Source organism: Rana temporaria, chromosome 5 (assembly GCF_905171775.1).
Source record: "Rana temporaria chromosome 5, aRanTem1.1, whole genome shotgun sequence".
Taxonomy (NCBI): domain Eukaryota; kingdom Metazoa; phylum Chordata; class Amphibia; order Anura; family Ranidae; genus Rana; species Rana temporaria.
In genome coordinates, this window is record NC_053493.1 from 135,890,257 (window position 1) to 135,911,837 (window position 21,581).

Sequence of the window (21,581 nt, forward strand, 5' to 3'; positions counted from 1 at the left end):
TGTAGAGGTCTGTGTGTTCCGCCATGAATATGCCTCCCCAGACCATTACTGATCCACCACCAAACTGATCATGCTGAACAATGTTACAGGCAGCATAACGTTTTCCTCAGGGTGAACCTGCTCTCATCTGTGAAAAGTACAGGATGCCAGTGGTGGACCTGCCAATTCTGGTATTAAATGGCAAATTTAAATCAAGCTTCATGGTGCCGGACACTTGAGCACAGGGCCCACTAGAGGATGTCAGGCCCTAAGGCCACCCCCATGAAGTCTGTTTCTGATTGTTTGGTCAAAGACATTCACACCAGTGGCTTGCTGGAGGTCATTTTGTAGGGCTCTGGCAGTGCTCTTCCGGTTCCTTCTTGCACAAAGGAGCAGATACCGGCCCTGCTGATGGGTTAAGAACCTTCTACAGCCCTGTTCAGCTCTCCTAGAGTAACTGCCTGTCTCCTGGAATTCCCTGCATGCGCTTGAGACTGTTCTAGGAGACACAGCAGACCTTCGGGAAATGGCACATATTGATGAGCCATCCTGGAGAAGTTGGACTGCCTGTGCAACCTCTATAGGGTCCAAGTATCGCTCTGCAGAGCACATTTAGGAGAGGAACAGAGCTGTGGCTGTCAATCAGCTGAAGCTCCCTCCCTTGTCACCATTTTTCTCTTGGTGTCAGAAAAACTTGTGAGGCCCCGGATGAGGCCCGAGGAGCTCGGCGGGCCGGCTTCTCCCATAGAAGAGCGAGGACAACGAGAAAATAGAGAACATGTTCTCTATTTTCTCGTCGAGTTCCTCGGCGGCTCCATCGAGCCAAAACTGTACAGACGACAGAGATTCTCGGCAGAATCCGGGTTTTGACCGAGTTTCTCGGCGAATTCTGCCGAGAATCTCTGTCGTGTGTACGAGGCCTCAGAAGTGACTCATGCTGATAGCAGAGGAACGAAGCAGCAGACAAAATTGACAATGGTCTACATTGAGACAAGTACACACTATAGAGGGATATGCATTGTTCATAATTCATGTTTAAGGTCTGCAACCACTTGCTCCAGGGCTTAGTAAATGAGGTAAAGCGTCACTTTTCAAAGACTACCAAATGTGCAAGGGGAAAACATATTTTTTTGCTTGCACATGATTGGATGATGTAAGTTAACAGAGCTTCCCCTTATTTATTAAGCTCTGAAGCAAACTTCCCTAGCAGAGTGCAACTGCACTAGCAAAGTGCACAGTCTATTTGAAATCAGAGGTGAATCTCCCAACAAAGATGCTGACAGCAATAAAACATTTTCTATGTTATACATATAGAAATTTTACAAAATGTGGCTACAAATTCTGTTTTAAATTGGCTACATAAGTGGAAAGGGTCATACCTTCTCTTCTGTTGAGTTTAGCGTATACTGGAGCATAAATCCCAGACATTATCGATGAACTTTTAAAGGATTGAGGCTGAAGTGCCACTACCAGAGGCTCATCACATTTTTCTGAAAAATTAAAAGGAAAAGAAAAGCAGAAATTAATGTCAATATTCAACATTCTGAATTGCATCTACTACACAGATGAAATATTTTTAAGTGTGTTATCAGCCAAAAGATTTCTATTTCTGTCCTTTCATTTCTGAGATTTACACAAACCTGTCAGACAACACAGCCAACCTAAAGACCTGATTTTTCTATACTGCATTTAAACACCTTGCCATCCAAATATGGTTTTCCTTTAACATGGTCTTTAAAGCGGAGGTCTGCCCACCCCACAAAAAAATTAAAAGTCAGCAACTACAAATACTGCAGCTGCTGACTTTTAATATTAGGACACTTACCTGTCCAGAGAGCCCATGATGTCGGCATCGTAGCCAATCTTCGGATCGGCTGTCGGGTGCAGCCACTGCCATCGCCAGTCAGGGTACCCTACTGTGCATGTGCAAAGCGTGCTGCACTTTCTAAATGACCCAGTGGCGGAGGAAGGAGGAGGGGGCCGAACTTCCGAGAGATGGCTCTGTGGCCCGTCTCCTGGAAGTAGGGAAGGGGACCTGTCAAAAACAGGTCCCTGTTCCCCCTCCCCTGAAAGGTGCCAAATGCGGCACCAGATGAGGGGAGGGGATGAAGAAGTGGAAGTTTTGGGTGGAACTCCGCTTTACGTTCGGGGGGAGTGGGAAGGACTGCCCTTTTATATGACCGCTGTAATTGACTGTGACAATGGTTTCATGATCAGGAGCTGATCCCAATTACTCCCGATCATTATTTGAGATAGCAAGCAGCTCGGTTCACTTTGCTGGAAACATGCAAAAATAGCACTCTCAGCACAGAAATCTCAGCCACCCATAGACAGATAAGTGTGGCATGTGGGCAATAAGGCTTGATTCAATCTACACATGTTGGGAACATACGCACAATCTTGTGTTTTCCTGACATGCATAGAAACACACTGCTCAATAGCAGATGTGAGGTTATACCATTCATTCCTAAAGCTATCCTCACGCATCGGAAACCACGTATGTTTTTTTTAACGCAAGCCAAACTACATTGTGCCGCAGCACCAATCGGTTTGGTGCAGTGCAATTTTACAAAAGGATTGAGGACCTCTTTCCCCGTGTTTCTCACAGGAAGAACAACCCATTAACATGAATGGCCTTTCCTGCACATGATGCATTAGAATGCATGTAAAATACACGCATGCACCATGCATGTATAGATGTGAGCCATGTGTTCAGTGGCTGGCAAGAAATTAAGTAAAACTTTAAGAAATTAAGGTTTTGTTCTTGCCCCAGCATGTGATTGGACAGTGAAAGAGAAGCAGCAGACTGATGAGCTAATCTCTCTGCTCTCTCTTAATACCATAATGTTCCTTATTAGCACATAAGCACTAGAACTCATGCTTGGTTTCTAGTGTTCCCCACCCTCTTCCAGTCAGCTGAGCACAGGTATGAAACAGTCTAATACCAGGTCAAAGTCAGGTTCTTTCACTAGTTACTTCTAAAAATACACCTATTAAAGTGTAACTTCAGTCAGAAAATTAAGGGTCAGATTCTTGTAGAATCTGCGGCGGCGTAGCGTAAGCCATTTACACTATGCCGCCACAACTTACTGGAGCAAGTGCCGTATTCTCCAAGCACTTTCTCCGTAATTTGCGTCGGCGTAGTGTAATTGGCCTGGCGTAAGGCCGCGTAATTCAAAGGGGGCGGCTTGTATGCGCCGATCGAACTGCGCATGCGCCAGGCTTGAAATAGCCCAGTGCGCATGCTCCAGTTCTCGACGGAAAACGTCAATGACACCGATGTGGGCGTCATGGACGTAAAGTCGTATTCGCGGACGACTTAGGAAAACGACGTAACCGACGGAACAAGCCGACGCTGACCCGACGCCACACTTAACATGGCATACGACGGACCTACGTAAACTTGCCCCTCATATTAGCAGGGGCAAGTTTACGCTTACGTAAATGTCGTAAATTCTCTGCGTCGTTCGCGCGTACGTTCGGGAATCGTCATAAATTGATAATTTACATAAGTGACGGGGAAAACGACGTCGGCGCCACCTAGCGGCGGAAAAAAATGCATTTAAGATCTTACAGCGTAAGAGCCTTACGCTTGTCAGATCTAAGGGATATCTATGCGTAACTGATTCTAAGAATCAGTCGCATAGACAGGCCGGGCCAGATGAGGACTTACGATGGCGCAAATGGCTTTGCGCCGTCGTAACGCCTTTGAGAATCTGGCCCTAAGTGTTGCAATATCACTTCATGCTGGCCCATTTTTCAGGTATAAAACATCAAAAATATGTGCCTATACTCTTTAAAATCCATTAATCTCACACTGCTCTACACTTGCGCAGTTGCTCTCTATTTGTAGGCACTGTGCCATATTTGTATAGGCCAATTTGCGGACAGCCTAAGGCTGCATTCACACCTTAGCGCAGCGTTTTGTACCGCGATTTGCCACGACAAATTGCGGCGTTTTGTACCACGATTTGCCGCAACAAAATGCATCGTTTTTTAACCTTGTTTTCGCTGGAGGGGTGATTTACACATTGTCGGCTATGCCGAACGCCGAAGCCGCCTGAAAAAAAGGGTCAGGGACTTGTTTTGAGCTTCAAGCATACAGTGTTTCGGCGTTCGGCGTGGAGATGTGAACCATCTCCATAGAGAACAATGTTAAATCACCCCTCCAGCATATTTTAGGCTGCAATAGCGTCGGGCTTCAGGCATTAAAACGCCTAGGTGTGAATGGAGCCTAAAGATTTACTGCTGTTCAGGGGCTCAGACTTCAGCAAAATGGCAGTCTCCACCAAGAAGACACAGTAGCAATGGAGGCAATTTACAGCGCACAATTTTGGTAACAGAAATATTATTTTTACATTATATTTAGTATGATAATTTTTTGTTTTTACTTTTTAATAATAATTAAAACACGAAAAAATGATTTGCTAAACAGACGTTTCCACAGCATTTCCTTTACACTGGGGTTGATTTACTAGTACCGGAGGGGGCAAAATCTGGTGCAGCTGTGCACGGTAGCCAATCAGCTTCTAACTATAGCTTGTTCAAAAAAGCTTTGACAAAAAAGCCTGGAAGCGGGTTGGATTTTATGCAGAGCTGCACCAGACTCTACAGTTGTAGTAAATCAACCCCAGTGACTTTTTTAATTTTTATTTTTTGTTCAATATTTTTATTGAATTTTCTTAAGTAGAACAAACAGTTAAACATTATCTGCCATGTTTATTTTCTATCAGAGAGAGTGGTGTGTTTACCGCTCCTCCACCGCTTCTTCCCATTGAAAACAATGGGACACCGCGGCTATACCGCCGGCAATGCGCCTCTGCAGGGGGTTAAAACCGCAGCACTAGTGGCGAATACCACCACAATTCCATGGCTATTCTGACGGTACAGCCTAAAATTGCAGAGCTATACCGCCACCGCACCTCCCGCCCAGGTGTGAAAGGGGCCTAACTGTCCCTTATTCCCACCAAAAACCCATCCCAATTCTGATGGTGGCAATCTACTATCACCTTCTTATACTTAAAGCGGGAGTTCACCCGAAAAAAATGTTTTAACATTAGATTTAGGCTAATTAAGGGGAGCAGAAACGGGTATTTTTTTAAAAAACAATGCCGTACTTACCGTTGTAGAGTAAGGCCTCGTACACACGGCCGAGGAACTCGACGTGCCAAACACATCGAGTTCCTCGGCCAGTTCAGCACTGAAGCCGCCGAGGAGCTCGGCGGGGCGAGAGCTCCCATAGAACAACGAGGAAATAGAGAACATGTTCTCTATTTCCTCGCCGAGCTCCTCGTCGGCTTCCTCGGCCGAAAGTGTACACACGGCCGGGTTTCTCGGCAGAATTCAGCCAGAAACTCGGTCGGAAGCTGAATTCTGCCGAGGAAACTGGTCGTGTGTACGGGGCCATAGATGTTCTCCCGCCACTTCCGGGTATGATCTTCGGGACTGGGCGTTCCTATTTGATTGTTTGGAAATAAATGGGGTGGTGGCGCTGCCTGGTGCACTCAGAGTGGTCTCAAATAAGTAGGTGAGTGCAACCTGTATGGCTGTAGGTGGCAAGGTGTCCAGAAGTGAAAAACTGGAAATTGCTCAGAGTAGTGAAAATGAAAAAGCTGTGTATGTGACTAGCAATAGATCGATGCCACAATCTATATATGTGGCATGTAAGCTATGCAGCATACACAGACTAGTGCAGTCAAATAACCTATAGGTTTTCATTTTCACTACTCTGAGCAATTTCCAGTTTTTCACTTCTGGACACCTTGCCACCTACAGCCATACAGGTTGCACTCACCTACTTATTTGAGACCACTCTGAGTGCACCAGGCAGCGCCACCACCCCATTTATTTCCAAACATTCCAATATCCCCCCATCTAGGGGCTATACAGGGGGGCAGCAGCCTTTATCTTTTATCCCAGCGCAGGTTATCCTTTATACGTTCCTATTTGATTGACAGCCTTCCGACGGTCGCATACAGCGCGTCACCAGTTGCCGAAAGAAGCCGAACGTCGGTGCGGCTCTATACGGCGCCTGCGCACCGACGTTCGGCTACTTTCGGAAAATCGTGACGCACTGTATGCGACGGTCGGAAGGCTGTTAATCAAATAGGAACGCCCAGTCCCGCAGCCCATACCCGGAAGTGGCGGGAGAACATCTATCTCTACAATGGTAAGTACGGCATTGATTTAAAAAAAAAATACCCGTTTCTGCTCCCCTTAATTAGCCTAAATCTAATGTTAAAAAATTATATTTTGGGTGAACCTCCACTTTAATCTTTTTAAAACTTTTTAGCAACTTTGGGAAACATTCACAATTTGAATCAGAAGGTTACTGTATAACTTTCAGAGTCACTCATCCAGGAAAGTCACAGAAAAGTTCCTCGCATCTTCTTCTGTGTGTTTTCTTCAAAGGTTTGAAGCAAAAGGATCAGCATGATAGACAGGCAACTGGCTGTTAGAGAAAAGAATTTAACAATGATAGCCCTGTGCCTCTGTCATGACGGGTTTATTTTAACTTGGTCTATACACTAAGGCTCGGTTGGTTGTCTATAAAACGTCTTTTTTTTTACCTTGCAGGTGGCCTACAGACTCATGTTGTACAAACTGAGCCAGCATTCAGAGCTCAGGAACAGGTTCATAATTACTTTGCAGTTAAAGCTCAGATCTTTTTATAACACTCTCCTCCTGAGGAGCTCAACCACTGGCACGGCTTACGATGGGGAACAGGACAACTCCGTAGGAGTTCATTTTAAAGATAACATCCTTGCTATGAAAAGCTTTTGATCTATGCTGCATTGCTGTATGCATGACCTTGATTGGAATTAAAACAATGCTGAATAGATGGCACTTAGTATGCTCTTTAATGCTCTTTCTGTTTATTACCATTATTCGGACTGTGAGATTTGATGTGTACATTAATAAGTGATCCAGAGAGGATAATAAACAGATCATAAATAATTAGAAGTCTTTTAGAGGGTGATAACTCACACAAAAGAAAGAGTAAAACCCAGGGCTTAGTGCTGTTCAGGGTCCAGCTTTGTTAAATCCCATGTCCTTTGTGTAAAACAAAGAAGAATTCATAAGATTGGGAATAGAGTACAAAAAAAAAAAGATGGCCCAATCACACTATAGGATGTACTTATAAAAAAGAAATTGCATAACAATTTACCCACTGAAATGTTATTTGGCTATTTCTTGTGCTGGACAAATATTGGATTTGACCACTAGATGGTGATATGTATAATATGAAGTTCCAATGATACATAGTGCCATCTGGTGGGCAAATGTGAAATTTTCTGTTTTAAATCAATAAAAAGCATACAACCAGCACAGAATGTAGCCTAATAAATGTTGTTACTTTACTTGCACAGAACAAACCTACATGCACTTTCACTGCTATCCATTTTTTAAAGAATACATCTTTATGTGTTTTGTGCTTTGTTTCACTCACATCTCATTTCACTGCAACAAGTACTTGCACAATATTTTTTTTTAGCACAGCACACCACCATATGCAGAGGGTTCACATGTTTCTATTGCAATGCACTAAAACATACATGTATTGTGGTTCCCTGAAAGCTACAATCACCACACTCTGATATCTTTCACTCAATTGTTTATTTCAAAGAAGTCATATCACCCTCCTGTGCTGCTCCCTCTAATGTGTTTTACTATCCATTGGGTTTGGTCTAAACCTAATATTGGCAAAATGGATTAGCAGAAGGAGTTTGAGGTGACTTTTAAATATAAAAATTGATATCAGCATTCAGGCTATGCATTTTTTTGGGGAGTTTATTGGCTGGTGAGGATGGACCTGTGAGGAGCCAACACCTAGAAGTGAAGAGATGATATCAGAGAAACCTAGAGATGAGCATAAGGGCTTTTTCAGAAAGGTGATTTGTCTTGTTTTCCATGCTGAGCTAGTGGCAGATACATGTGCATCCACCACGGAGCTGTGTGCAGGCAGTCCTTAGACGTGGATGCACATGCCGCAGCAAAACAGACACAATCAAATGTCAAAATCTGACAAGTGGACAGTAGCTGATGCACAGAGCAGATCTGCGTTCCATCATGGCATCATGTCACACTTTGAGAGGAAGAGTGGGGCTATATGTGTGCCAAGTTCGGCCAGTACCGGGTCCCTAAAGTCCAGGAGATCAGGCGCAAAATGGTGACTCGAGTATAAGCCGAGAGGGGCATTTTCAGCACAAAAAAATGCGCTGAAAAACTCGGCTTATAATCGATTGTATACGGTATATATATTCTATGTATCATAATTTTTGCAGTGACATGCTTCATGTAAAGTCCCATGAGCATTGCTCCTCTGTATATATGTATATTAGGGATGGAGGAATATCTCAGTGGCTGTGCAAGGTCACACTTTTTTTTCTTATGCAGTATGACTGCTTTAAAGCTGAACTGCATTGTGTATAACAGCTAATTTGCTGCTCCAGAACACACAGGCTATTTACTTATAACATAATTCATTTTCTGCAATGGAGCCCCGTAATGTATGAAGCATTGCTTTACAACAGTGGTTCTCAACTTGAGGGTCAAATGAGGATTTGCCAGGGGTCACCGATCTCTTGGCTGTTCCTGAAGCCTTAACTGCTCTCCCAGCCTTTTCGCGGCTGCCCAGCAGGGCTGTTCCTAGAGCTGCCCATTCAGTTCACGGTATGGCTGGGGGGCAGAGTCTAGAGGTCAGCTGACTAGTGAGGAATGTGAAGTGGGAGGGGCTGGAGGAGACCCTATCTCCTGATTTCGGCATAGGTGTCACTGCTGCAAGACACCACACTAAAGCCAGAGACACAGTGAGTAACACTACCTGTGATTATAGTTGCCATTAAAAGTCCCCACTACAGTTCTCAGATCAGCAGATGACCTTAGACACGAGCACCTAAGTTGGCTGATCAGATATCCCCCCCCCCCTCAGAATTGCCACTCATCCTAACTCCCCGCCAGCACTGCCACTGATCCCATTCCCCCAACCAAGGAGTGAGAGAAGAAATAAAAATAGAAAATAGCTAGAAGGGAGACGAAAAGAGGGGGAGGAACAAAGGAAAAGGGAGAGAAGGAATAAGAGAACAAGACGGCTAGAGAGAGAAATGTGGTAATAAAACAAGAAATGAGCATAGAAAGAGATAAAAGGGAAAGAAAGGAGAACAAAGAGAAAGAGTGGTAAATCCTAAAATGTGCCATAAGGGGTTTTAATTTTTTATTAGTTTTAATCTGTACGAATGTAAGGGACTCAGAAAGCACTAAGGGCCAGATTCACAAAGAATTGCCCTGGCGCAGCGTATCAGAGATACGCTACGCCGCCGTAGCTTACCTGGCGGAACTTCGAATCCAGGAAGATTTTGCGCCGTAAGTTACGGCGGCGTAGTTTATTTCTCGGTGCGTATTTCAAATTGGGCGGGTAGGGGGCGTGATTCATTTAAATGAAGCGTGTCCCTGCGCGGATTGTAATGCGCATGCTCCGTTTCGAAATTTCCCGCCATGCTTTTGCGCGAAATGACGTCGCACCGACGTCATTTTTTGAACATAGACGTGAGTTACGTCCTTTCCTATTCATTACCTTTCCTTACACAAAAAAAAAAATTCAAAATTCAATGCAGGAATGACAGCCATACTTTAACATGGCAAGTCTATCTATACGCCACAAAATAGCAGCTTTAACTATACGCCGGGAAAAGCCGACTAGCGACGACGTAAGAGAATGCGACGGCCACGCGTACCTTCGTGGATCGGCGGAAAAAGCTAATTAGCATACCCGACGCGAAAAACGACGCAAACTCCACCCAGCGGAGGCCGAAGTATTGCACCTACAATCCGAAGGCGTACGAAGCCGTACGCCTGTCGGATCGAAGCCAGAAGCCGTCATATCTTGGTTTGAGGATTCAAACTAAAGATACGACGCAGCAAATTTGAAAGTACGCCGGTGTATCAGTAGATACGCCAGCGTACTCTCACTGTGAATCTGGCCCTAAATGTCCGTGTGTTAGGGGCGCAAATTACTTGTCTTGCCTTGGGTCCTGACAACCCACGCTACAAAAATTATTTTACGGTTAGGGGTCCCCACAACATTGGAAATTTTATCAAGGGGTCACAGCGCTAAAAAGGTTGAGAACCTCTGCTTTAAAATATCTCCAAAAGCTATGTAGACAAAAGTGAAGGGTCCAAATGCGCTGCCATATATTGAACAACACATGAAAGGCAACAGGAGCAGTTCACACTTGTACATTGCACTGACGTGAGCTGCCCTGCACTGGAAAAAAAAAACCTACATCATTTACATGCGCTCGTTGCAGTGCTATTACAGTGTGAATGAAGCCTAATTACTTTTTTTTCTATAGGTATTACTGAAAATGTGGGTGTCAGCCGGAGTAATCCTTTAAAGAGCAACACATTTTCCAATCTGCATTTCATTTATGAGAATTTGTTTTGGCTGGACTAGTAGTTTAAATGTTTAATGTGCGTGAAGATAAATCACTGCTATTTATCTCCTATTAACATTTCACAGATGTATTGTTCTGCAAATACTTGTGTGCCCAGATTCTGGATGTAAGCCAAGCATGTAAATGAGAAACTAACATACTAACAGGATTATTTATGATATTAGGTTATGTTTTCAAAACAGGTGCAGTCTCTTAATAAACAATCTGTCATTGTTATCACCCCATTCTCCCATCACCCCATGACTCCACACCCACACTTCTACATATCGAGTCATTCTGAGACGAAGGTTCCAGTTCACAGCTATGAAAAAAAAAAATGCTCATTTCTAATTACTGCTCTTCCCATAGACTAGCATCATGTTTCAGTTGTATCTCATTTTATAAAACAGTCACACAACATCCATTGCTATCACTCACCCACAGATGCTTGTTGAAGAAGCTAAGGACTAATAAAATAGGGGCCTTACAATGTTAGTTCATAGATTAGTGCAATGGTATACTGCCTGTAAAAACACTGAACATTTGGCTGAGTAATTACTCCTATTACTTTTAATAGGAAATTCTACTGCCAATGGGGGGCACCTATTTCAAAGAAAAAAATAACAGATATGCCTATAGTCATAAAGTTAAGAGATTTTCCTTATTTCCATGTTTAGACCCTGTATAGTGTGGTGGCTTTTTAATCCTACACTGAGTTTTGAGCATGGATAGTTGAGCTTACCCATTTTTCGAGTGGCACTGCAGAGGAGCTGCTTGGAGCTACTTGTCAATTACGCTCAGACATTGACAGAAACCCCAACTGACAGCTGTGCTGAAAATTTTGGCCAATAGATTTTATTTTTCTTTGAGTTAAAGTGGAGTTCCACCCATAAATATAACATTACATCAGTAGTTTTAAAAAAATGTCATTAGTCCTTTACGAATTTTTTTTTTTTTTTTAGATGCCTTCAAAGTGTTGTTGCTAGGCAGAATAGTTAATCTTCCCACTTCCTGCACCTAGGTGCTTAATGCACCGCACAGACTCCTGGGAATGTAGTGGGTGTAACTTTCCAGCAGTCTGTGCACTCCCCAGTCTCAAAGAATCATGTGACTTGGACAGCACAGGTGCTGAAACCTGATCTGACACTGCTTGTGCAGCACTGAGCATGTGCGAGATCTGCAAGGCTGAAATCCAGGAAGTCATACAGTCTGGCTTCATGATGCCCACACTTAAGATGGCCCCAGTCAATTTCTATTTTATAAAGTGTCTAAATGCTGTAACAACCTAACAAAACGGACATTAGTTTACAGACTAACTTTACTAGAATACATTAAGCTTGTGTATTACAGGGGTATTTATATTTAAAAAGTGAAATTGTGGCCGGAACTCCGCTTTAAGAAGGTCCTGGAGGGATCTGCTGATGCTTCCTTCATTACATGTATGATCAAGAGAGCTGCATGATCTCCTGCTTTACTCCAGGATTTCTCCAGAACCTCTCTGAAAGTCTAGAACTCCCTACCCCAATCTGTCTGGCTATCTTCTACTGTTTGCTCCTTTAGGTGATCTCTGAAAACTCATCTCTTCAGGGAAGCTTATCCAACCTCAAGCTAATGGCTGAAATGTTACTTTCTCAAACAATTCATTCTCACTCAGTTCCCTTTTAGAGGTTCTCACCAGCAAGACCCGCCTAACCCTCTTGTCTTATATTTATTTCGTAAAGTGATGTGCCAACTGTTGGTTCTATATTAATCTTGTATAACAATGATAATAATCATTTAAAAAATACAACATTCCACTCACTCCAACCCCTCTCCCCCGAAAAAAAACTCCCGTACTGTAGAGAACCAACCATCTTCAATACTTCAAAGATCTACTGCCAATAGGGGGCACATATTTCAAAGTTCAAAAAAATAACAGATATGGCCATAGTCATAAAGTTAGGATATTTTCCTTATTTCCCTAGGCATGTTCAGACCCTGTGTAGTGTGGTGGCTTCTTTTGAGCATGGATAGTTCAGCTTGCTCAGTGTTCAAGTGGCACTGGAGCTGAATGTTACTTGTCAATTGCATTCAGACCTTGACAGAAACCTCAACTGACAGCTGTGCTGAACATTCTGCCCAATAGATTTTATTTTTCTTGGAGTTAAGAAGGTCCAGGGGGGATCTGCTGATGCTTCCTCCAGTCCATGTATCATCAAGAGAGCTGTATGATCTCCTGCTCTCTAGCGCTGTCTGGCTATCTCCTACTGTTGCCTCCTCTAGGTGATCTCTGAAAACTCATCTCTTCAGGGAAGCCTATCCCACCCCAAGCTAGCGTCTGAAATTTGACTTGCTCAAACAATTCCTTCTGTTACAACCTTCTGTATCACATTCCCTTTTAGATAAGTACTCACTAGCAAGGCCCTCTTGTCTTATATTGCATCACTTTATTTTGTAAAGTGATGTGCCAACTGTTGGTGCTACATTAATTTTGTATAACAGTGTTAATTATCATTCAAAAAATACAACATAGCTCTTACTCCACTCCATTCAACCCCCCCCCCCCGGAAAAAACTCCCTTACTGCAGAGAACCAACCCTCTTCAGTATTTCAAAGTTCTGTCATCATAGAGATAAAATGTTGTTGCAAGTCCCCTCTTAGTTTCTATATTGTAACAATTGATTTACATCCTTTCATGCTGATAATCCCCAGTCTGTTGCTTAGTCTTTTACTTGCTTTATTTTCCTTGGGATCCTAGAGTTAGCTCTGTGTATTTTTTCTGAGTGATCACTGTTTATACCCTTGGAAAGGGGTTACAATCTGGTGATCTCCCAAGGTAAGGGTGTGCTACTGAATCCTTTTTTACTGTGTGTGTGTGTCAATAATATCAAACCTGTGACCAGGCTATGGGTAGCTAAGTGTATTCTTAGCATAAGTAAGTTAGCTCACTGCCTCTGTAGCTCAAGACACTGTAGAGCAATTCATCCTCAATATTCATGATAGAAGCTTTGAAGTTGCTCAAGTCATTTTTATGGCTCAAGGCACCATGGAACACTTAATACTCAAGATTCATGGCATTGAAGGCATTGAAGTTGCTCAAGTGCTTTTGAAGGCAGCTTAGGTTACGCTACATCTCCATTAAGATTCATGGTAGAAGCATTGAAGTTGCTCAAGTGATTTTGAAGGCAGCTTAGCTTACACTACATATCCATCCCACTGGTAACTGAGAAATCTTCTAGTATTTTTATTTTTAAAGTAAATTTAGAGCAGTCATCTTGAAGGTGGGAGCAAGGTGAGTAGTGCAGTTTTAATGTTCCGGCATTTATCCAAATCCACACACACGGGTTTTAATTATTAAAGGTAAATGGGCTGTGTACTTAAACTCGGCAAGTGCAGTTGCTTCAGAACTTAGTTAATGAGATAAACCTTCACTTTACAAAGAATACCCAATCACATGCTAGCAAAACAGCATTTTTGCTTGCACATGATTGAATGATGGAAGTCAATACAGCTTCTGCTCATTTACTAAGCTCCGGAGCAATTGCACTTTACAAAGTGCACAGTCTATTTGCCTTTAGTTAATCCACCCCTTAGTGTCAGGTTAAATATCACCACTATTAGGTATATTTGTGTGAGAGGTTTAGTATACCTTAGTAACTTAGTAATCACTTCCCATCCCGATGCGCGTGCCTGGCGGCCGCAATGTCTGCCAGGGGCCCACGATCGGCAGTTACAGAGCCAGGGACGTGGCTCTCTGTGTGTAAACACAGAGATCCATGTCCTGTCAGGGAGAGGAGACCGATAGTGTGTCCCTTGTACATAGGGACACCGATAGGTCACCTCCCCCAGTCATTCCCCTCCCCTTACAGTTAGAATCACTCCCTAGCACACACATTTAACCCCTTGATTACCCCCTAGTGTCAACCCCTTCCCTGCCAGTCACATTTATACAGTCATCAGTGCATATTTATAGCACTGTTCGCTGTATAAATGAGAATGGTCCCAAAATAGTGTCAAAAGTGTTCGATCTATCCGCTGCAATATCGCAGTCCTGACAAAAATCACAGATAACCGCCATTACTAGTAAAAAAATTATAATAAAACATTTTCATAAATCTATCCCCTATTTTGTAGGCGCTATAATTTTTGCGCAAACCAATCACTATACACTTATTGTGATTTTTTTTTACCAAAAATATGTAATAGAATACGTATCGGCCTAAACTGAGAAAAAAAATATAAAAAAATAAATAAAAATTGGGATTTTTATTATAGCAAAAAGTAAAAACTAAATAGCTGTATTCTCGTAGGGCGGCGTATGTTTCAGCTGGCGTAGCGTATCGTAATTATGCTACGCCGCCGTAAGTCAGAGAGGCAAGTTCTGTATTCACAAAGCACTTGCCTCCTAAGTTACGGCAGCTTAGCGTAAATGGGCCGGCGTAAGCGCGCCTAATTAAAATTTTGAAGAGGTGGGCGTGTTTTATGTAAATAAACCATGACCCGACGTGATTGATGTTTTTAACGAACGGCGCATGCACTGTCCGTGGACATATCCCAGTGTGCATTGCTCCAAAGTACGCCGCAAGGACTTATTGGTTTCGACGTGAACGTAAATGACGTCCAGCCCCATTCACGGACAACTTACGCAAACAACGTAAAATTTTTAAAATTCGACGCGGAAACGACGTCCATACTTAACATTGGCTAGGCCGGCTTTTTGTTCGACTAACTTTACGCCTGAAAACGCCTTACGTAAACTGCGTATCTTTACTGCGACGGGCAAGCGTACGTTCGTGAATAGGCGTATGTCGCTGATTTACGCATTCTAGGCATAAATCAGCGTTCACGCCCCTAGCGGCCGGCGGAACTAGACAGCTAAGATACGACGGCGCAGGCAGTCGTATCTTAGCTACATTTAATTGTATCTCAATTTGAGAATACACCTAAATGTACGACGGCTTAGATTCAGAGTTACGACGGCGTATATACTGATACGCTGGCTTAACTCTTTCTGAATCTAGCTAATTGTGTTTTTTTCAAAATTGTCAGTGTTTTTTTGTTTATAGCAAAAAAAATAAACACAGAGATGATCAAATACCACCAAAAGAAAGCTCTATTTATGGGGAAAAAAAGGCTGTCAATTTTGTTTGGGAGCCACGTCGCATGACCGCGCAATTGTTATTTAAAACGTGACAGTGCTGAAAGCTGAAAATCGGCCTGGGCAGGAAGGGGGGTGAACATGCCCAGTATTGAAGTGGTTAACCTCTTCTCTAAGTCATTCCTAAATTGTCATTTTTACATTTGCTTTAATGTGATATAATGACTGACAGATGTTTTTATTTGTCTTTTGTCTTTTAAAGTGTGGCCAGAAAATGAAATGACAGCAAGCTCTCTTATTGTTTATGTTGAGCATCTGTTTTTTGAAACCGTCTGATCCATCATCAATCTTTTATAGCAAATGCTGGGAGATGAAACAAATCCCTCCCTTTGCATCTGAACTCTTTTATGTAAAAAAAAAAATGCCAGTAACTGTAACAATTTGCTACAGCTTGTTTGTGCAGGGCTACTCAAGTTTTAATGTGACATGTCCCCAGGGTGCGGTGATGCATGAAGTAAGTAGGGAAATCTCCTCTTGCAGCAATTGAATGGATCATGCCAGTTAATGTATGTTAGGCTGGTCCTAAGCTGTCACTACTGAATAACATGATAAAGAGAGAAACAGAAGCACATTTGACAGTCCTTTGAGAGTATTCATTCAACGAACATCGATAAACTGTTTTATGCTGCACAATGACTAATGCACGTTCACATGGCCTTACATAGGGTCACTGTCCTCATGACACGGCTTAACCTTATATATTTCATTATATCTTGCTGAGGTTTCTGTGATTTTTTTTTTCTGTTTCATGCAACTTCATCCAATAGGATTATATCACGCACTGTGCATGAAAGCTGTAATCATGTAATAAATACCTTGCTTGTTATTAAAAATGTTACAGGTTTTTGAGAAGTTTGATGGCAACCTTGATTTTTTTTCCAGTCCCACAATATTAGGGTGTATTTGTGACGCAAGATTTTCAGAGCATTATGGAATTCTTAAAAAGAGAGCATAACACATACAGTAATTGCTTTCAGAATGTCTCTCTCTAATTAAAAGTTTGTATGGAGCTGTATAGGATGGTACTGGGGAGAAGAGTCAGTACCGGTTCACACTTATGCACTGCAAATTCGCCGTGAATTAGGTGCGGATTCCGCACCGCATCCAAATCATACCTTGCTCACGCCAACCACTGCGGGTGTGTACGTTAACCACTTTAAGACCGCCCCGCGAAGATATATTGTGGCAGGGGGGGCCTCCTGCATGAACGTGATTTTGTGCACGGGGTCCGGGGGTCGTGCACGCACCGCAGGCGACCCGCTCCCTCTGTGACTGATCGGGCGGACACAATATCTGCCGGGACCCGCTGATAATTCTGAGGAGAGGCTTTTGTAAATACAGAACCTGACCGCGATATTGTACATAATCGTGGTCAGGCAGCGTGACATTGGCCACCCTGTGCCCCCCGTCGCAGGAGCCTGCGCCGAGCTCTGTCGCTCCTCCCGCTCGCAAGACTTTCCTATGGTGCGCTGCATCTCGTGGGGGCAGCGAGCGCGAGAAGCACAGCCTCACAGCGGCGATATGCAGCATTATCCCACAAAATCGGCGGCACATACTGTAAGGCAGATTTCTTATCTGCCAGAGAGGAAAATTAAGATCTTGTGTTTCTGCTGAGCAGAAACACATTGCTCTGTTTTCCTCCAGTCAAAGCAGTCCCCCCACAGTTAGAAAGCACCCCCTAGGGACACAATTAACCCTTTGATTGCCCCTGATGTTAACTAGTACAGTGACAGTCCAATTGTTTTAGCTGTAATAATGTCACTGGTCCCCAAAAAGTGTCAAAAGTGTTAGTTAGGTGTCTGATTCGTCTGCCGCAATGTCACAGTCCTACTAAAAAATCTCTGAAAATTAGAATAAGAATATTGCATAGTTTATAGACGATATAACTTTTGTGCAAACCAATCAATATACACTTTTTGTGATTTTTTTTTACCAAAAATATGGTGCAGAAAACATATTGGGCTAAATTGATGAAGACATTCGATTTTTTTTTATTGGGTATGTTTTTTAGCAGAAAGTTTTTTTTTTTTTTTAATTGTTTTTTTTTTTTTGTTTATAGCGCAAAAAAAAAAAATCGCAGAGGTGATCAAATACCACCAAAAGCTCTATTTGTGGGAAAAAAATTGGGTATAACGCCGAATGACTGCGCAATTGTCAGTTAAAGTAACGCAGTGCCGTATCACAAAAAATGGCCTGGCCAGAAAGTGGGGTGAACCTTCCAGGGCTGAAGTGGTTATGTTTATGATACCCCAAAATTGTTTTGCAAAACGCAGTGCGATTTGCAGAATTGGCCAAAAAATAATAATCCTGCACAATTTTGGTGTGGATTCAGTGCGATTTGAGCCATACAGAATAATGGCTCAAATCGTACTGCTGAAGAATTGCATGTGATTTGAACAGGAATGCATTGTGATTCCTGTTTAAAACCATATGCGGTTCCTGCGCCGCATAGTGTAAACCAGCACTCAGAGACCATACACTGACTCTAACTGTGTGTGTAATCAATGCTGTAGCTATTGAGCACTGTGCACATTAGTTTTTTCCAATAAAATAAATAAATATAAGTAAGGTCTACCTTTTTTTACCAGGTTTCATGTTACTCCCATATTTTGGGTGTAATATAAAACATGGGCAAAGTCCACAGCCATTTATTATATTGCAGGCTACCAATTACTACATGTAATGGCTGCGTTTGGTTTCCTTTTTTAGGCTTTGTTTTCTTTATTTTTTTTATCTGGTTATCCTGCCAGTAGGTCTTCTGTTTTTAAACAGAACAAACTGTCCAGCAGATGTAACAGTTACATGTTTTTTACAAACCATTTACTACTGACAGGGGTGCCTACAATGATGAGCTTTTATTTATTTGTGCAAAACATTTATCCCAAAGATAAAGAACACTGGGCCAGATTCACAAAAGAGATACGACGGCGTATCTCCTGATACGCCGTCGTATCTCTGAGATACGATTGTCGTATCTACGCGCCTACACCGTCGGATCTTAGGCTGCAATTCTAGGCCGGCCGCTAGGTGGCGATTCCATTGCGGTCGGCGTAGAATATGCAAATGACTAGTTACGCCGATTCACGAACGTCCGCTTTGCCCGTCGCTCTAAATTTACGTAGTTTCCGTAGAGATACATCGCGTAAAACTAAGCATGCCCTCTAGGTGGCCTAACCAATGTTAAGTATGGCCGTCGTTCCGGCGTCAAATTTTTAAATTTCACGTTGTTTGCGTAAGTCGTCCGTGAATGGCGCTGGACGCCATTTAAGTTAACGTCAAAACCAATGACGTCCTTGCGACGTCATTTAGTGCAATGCACATCGGAAAATTTTAGGGACGGAGCATGCGCAGTACGTTCGGCGCGGGAACGCGCCTAATTTAAATGGTCCCCGCCCCATTTGAATTAGGCGGGCTTGCGCCGGGCGGATTTACGCTACGCCGCCGCAAGTTTACAGGTAAGTGCTTTGTGAATCAAGCACTTCCGCTATAAACTTGCGGCGGTGTAACGTAAATGGGATACATTACTCCGCCGCATCGTAACGTATTTGTATGTGAATCTGGCCCACTGTTTGCATTTAACTGCTTACAAAGCTGGCGTTTGGAATCGGTTTTGTTCAAGTATTTAAATCTGCTGGTACATCTAATGCCTTGTATACACGATAGGAATTTCTGATGAAAACAGTCTGATGGAATTTTTTCATTAGAAATTCCCATCGTGTGTGGGCCCATAAGATTTTTTTCCATCAGAGTAAAAAAATAGAACATGTTTTAAAATTTTCTGATGGAATAAAATCCTATGGGAAATTCCGATCGTCTGTGTGGAACTCCATCGGAAAAAAATCCTACGCATGCTCAGAATCAAGTCGACGCATGCTCGGAAGCATTAAACTTCCTTTTTCTCGGCTCGTCGTAGTGTTTTACGTCACCGCGTTTTGTACGGTCGGAATTTTGTCTGACAGTGTGTATGCAAGACTGATGGAAGACAGATGATCGGAATTATGATGAAAAAGTCCATCAGATTTTAGTCCATCAGAAATTCCTATCGTGTGAACGAGGCATTACACTTCCCTCCCAGTCTGACAATGCTGCTGTCAAAATGTGCCCCTGTACTTCATCGTCCAGAGGGGAGCCACTCTAATACAGGAGGCTTCTTACTGGTTAGATCCCTAGGTAAAAACAGGAAAAAAGCCTAAAAAACAAGAATATGATTGCAGTCACCACATTCAATGATTGGTAAGCTGCAATAAATTAAATTTTATTTAATTTCCATTTACTTTAATTAAAGTGGGCATTTATTGATTTTTTGCAAAAGGTGAAATATGCGGCCTTTAAGAGTATTTAAGAGTAGGCCGAAAGTTTCCTAATATATGAAATGCAGGGTATAGCGCCACCCGCTGGCCACAAATAGGAAAACACTTATATACTGTATATTGTATGTGTATTGTATAATGTATATCATGCATATATTTATATTTGCCATTTATTGATGTACTGTAACAGTAAAAATATTTAAAGCAAAGTATTTTAAATCATTTAATGGCCCTTACTTTACCTAATCATATTTTACAGCAGAATTGTGAGAAGAAATGTGATGCAGACAGTAATGGTACCACCCATATGAGCTAAACAAATAGATTTTATTTTAGCCTGTTCTAGAAAAATGAAAGATGACATCTGATTGGTTCTTATGGAAAACATTGTTATTTTTCCATCATGGTGACTGAGTATTCCTGGTAGGGTACAATCACAATATTTCATCTTGGAAATAACTCAAAATAGCAATAGGGTAAATGGATTTAGAAAATTCACCTTTATTTATAGGTTACTGTGACTTTGTATAATGATTAATGGCATCCTCAGAAGTAATAATGAGGCATATGAAACTCATAGCTAGCGTTATCTGTAGTTTTCACATGGCGTAGTATAGAAGAGCCATTCCATTTACTTCCATTACTGTTACTACATTTTGACATATTAGCCCTGTTAGCTGTATCTGCATATTTATAATAAAATTGAGTGCTTACATTTTTTGCTACTAACACAAAATTTCCTAAAAGTTTTTTGTTTGCCTGTACCTAACCTAATTTTCTTCTTTTTTTTTGGTGTTGTTCACGTCAGCTTGCTATATGGGATGGAATTTAAAAACTTCTCTTAACGGGAAACTATATTCATTTATTGGTTAGTTGCATTTATATTTTTATAGTTGACAACAAAAAAAAAAACACACAGTCCAATGCAGAAGGGCTTTGTGCTGCAAGTCCATAGCATAAATCATACAAAACATCTTCTTGTCAAAGCCACTAACTATAGTTCAGGTCATTTCCTGACTATCAAGATGTCCCCTAATGGGTTCCCCAAATAACAGGCAGCAGCTATGCTTTTTTATGATCTTGTCTGCATTCAGCTTTTTCATCTAGCAGCAAGCTGCCACGGCAGAGAGGAAGAACCCTGACCATCAGTCAGCTCACATATACAGTATGTGGGCTACTGAGAATATTATTGAGGTTCGTGTTCCAGGTAAGACATGAATCCGAGGAGTGAATGCTTTATCCCACCCAAAGCTCTTTATAAGAGAAGTTCTTCTAGATCTTCTAGGTCTTCTAGATCACAAGAGTGCACTTCCTTGTGCTCTCATGTGACCCAGAATCAGCCGGCAGCAGGCTAAACATTGCTGTCAGCTGAAAACAAATGTAACCCTGTCAATTTTGTATTGCTTACTTTGTCCCCATTATCGAGTTTCTCCCTATTTATCCTGCTGTAGTACCCTCTAGTGTGCTACTAGTGTTGTTGTAGGTAAATTTATTTGTATGACTCATGATAACTGTGCGAATCTGTAATTAGTTTGGATTACTGCAGGTCAGGTTGGATAGCTCTACAATGCAAGTCTCTGGTACCTCCCTCTGGGTCTAGAAGCTTTTAGAATCTTCTGGAAGTTAGTGGGCAGAGACCAGGATGTCCTGACATGCATACTTGGGGGCCATTCCCCAGGCTGAATGTCCAGGTAGGATGACTATGCCAGCCTTTAAATATGG

The 21,581-nt window shown here is 42.3% G+C and overlaps 1 protein-coding gene across 1 annotated transcript in view; it reads right to left on the bottom strand.

The window, feature by feature from the left end:
- The window catches only part of CNTNAP2 (contactin associated protein 2), a 2,128,298-nt gene that overhangs the window by 1,537,287 nt on the left and 569,430 nt on the right, over positions 1–21,581 (bottom strand). The window contains exon 2 of the mRNA XM_040353157.1: positions 1,359–1,469. Coding sequence (XP_040209091.1) covers positions 1,359–1,469 — 111 coding nt within the window. The remainder of the gene's footprint in view (positions 1–1,358; positions 1,470–21,581) is intronic.